Source organism: Rutidosis leptorrhynchoides, chromosome 3 (assembly GCF_046630445.1).
Source record: "Rutidosis leptorrhynchoides isolate AG116_Rl617_1_P2 chromosome 3, CSIRO_AGI_Rlap_v1, whole genome shotgun sequence".
Taxonomy (NCBI): Eukaryota; Viridiplantae; Streptophyta; class Magnoliopsida; order Asterales; family Asteraceae; genus Rutidosis; species Rutidosis leptorrhynchoides.
This window is the reverse complement of record NC_092335.1, coordinates 101,567,089-101,568,583: the sequence shown is the minus strand read 5'-3', so window position 1 is coordinate 101,568,583 and position 1,495 is coordinate 101,567,089. Positions and strand designations below refer to the sequence as shown.

The following is a 1,495-nucleotide window of genomic DNA, read 5'->3' as shown; positions in this document are numbered from 1 at the left end:
TTATCATGTTAAACATAGTATATTAATATCTTAATATGATACATATGTATTTAGTAAGACGTTGTTATAACGATAATCGTTATATATATCTTTTCGAGTTTCTGAATTCACTAGTCTCATTTTTATGTATATAACTCATTGTTAATATACTTAGTGAGATATTTACTTATAATAATCTCATGTTAACCATATATATATATATATATATAAATATAAATATATATATATATATATATATATATATATGTATCCATATATATATCATCATGTAGTTGTTACAAGTTTTTAACGTTCGTGAATCGCCGGTCAACTTGGGTGGTCAATTGTCTACATGAAACCTATTTCAATAAATCAAGTCTTAACAAGTTTGATTGCTTAACATGTTGGAAACATTTAATCATGTAAACATAGTTTTTCATTTAATATATAAACATGGAAAAGTTCGGGTCACTACAGTTACCCAAGGCGAACAGTGGATGAAAGACACTACAAATCAATGTATGGTTGTCGCAGCACTTATTACAACAATGGTATTTGCTGCAGCTTTTACAATTCCAGGGGGTTATGACCAAAATACTAGTATACCAATGTTCCGTTCGAAAGCAACACTTGCAGTTTTTGTTGTAGCAGATGCCATTTCCTTATTCTCGTCTTCAGCTTTCATTCTCATGTTCTTGTGTATCCTCACGTCTCGATATGCCGAACATGATTTCTTGGAATCATTACCCAAAAAGTTGATGTTAGGTCTTGCAACTCTCTTCCTATCTATAACAACCATGACGCTAGCTTTTGGCGTCAGCTTTTTCGCACTTTACAATAAGGGTTTTCTATGGATTCCAATTCTTATTTGTGTATTTGCTGTGATGCCAGTCCTCCTATATCTTAAGTTGCAATTCTCCTTGTTTGTCGATGTAATTCGGTCAACATATGGCTCTAGGTACCTCTTTAAGCCCGCTAAACATGTTCTTTACTATGAAAACCTGAAGGTGTAAGTGCCGATTTATGATGCATATGGTCTGTTTCAAATGTAATTTGTAATGATTTTCTTGACTACATTTATAGCATTTTTCCCGAGATGAATATTTTCTATTACTGTTTTATCACATATATAACTTAATTTCATTATCATGTTTTTTTTGGAACGGCAAAATTTTATAAAACACAAGTCACTCTACCATGGCGATAGAGGGCTCAACCAAGAACAAAAACATTGGCTAAAACGCCAACAATTACAACGGCTTGCTAAACCACTCGGTCCAACTTATAACCGATTTGCCTCGACTAGAAAACCAATTATACGAATACAGACAAATAGAATCAAAAATACATTCTTTCTTTAGCTTCTTTGAGTTGAACACCACCCCGTTTCTCCATTTCCACACATGCCATAAAAGGCAAGCCACAACCACATAAATTTTGTCTTTTGACTTGGCCGAAGCTTGCCACCCGTCTAAGCAACTCGCGAAATCCAGCCACGATGAGAACACAAACATCT

At 33.7% G+C, this 1,495-nt stretch overlaps 1 protein-coding gene across 1 annotated transcript; it reads left to right on the top strand.

Annotated features, from left to right (window-relative positions):
• The first annotated feature begins 527 nt into the window (after positions 1 to 527).
• Positions 528 to 992, top strand: LOC139900250 (uncharacterized). Its single transcript, XM_071883040.1, has one exon. The coding sequence runs from the start codon at positions 528 to 530 to the stop codon at positions 990 to 992; it is 465 nt and encodes a 154-aa protein (XP_071739141.1).
• The last annotated feature ends 503 nt before the right edge of the window (positions 993 to 1,495 follow it).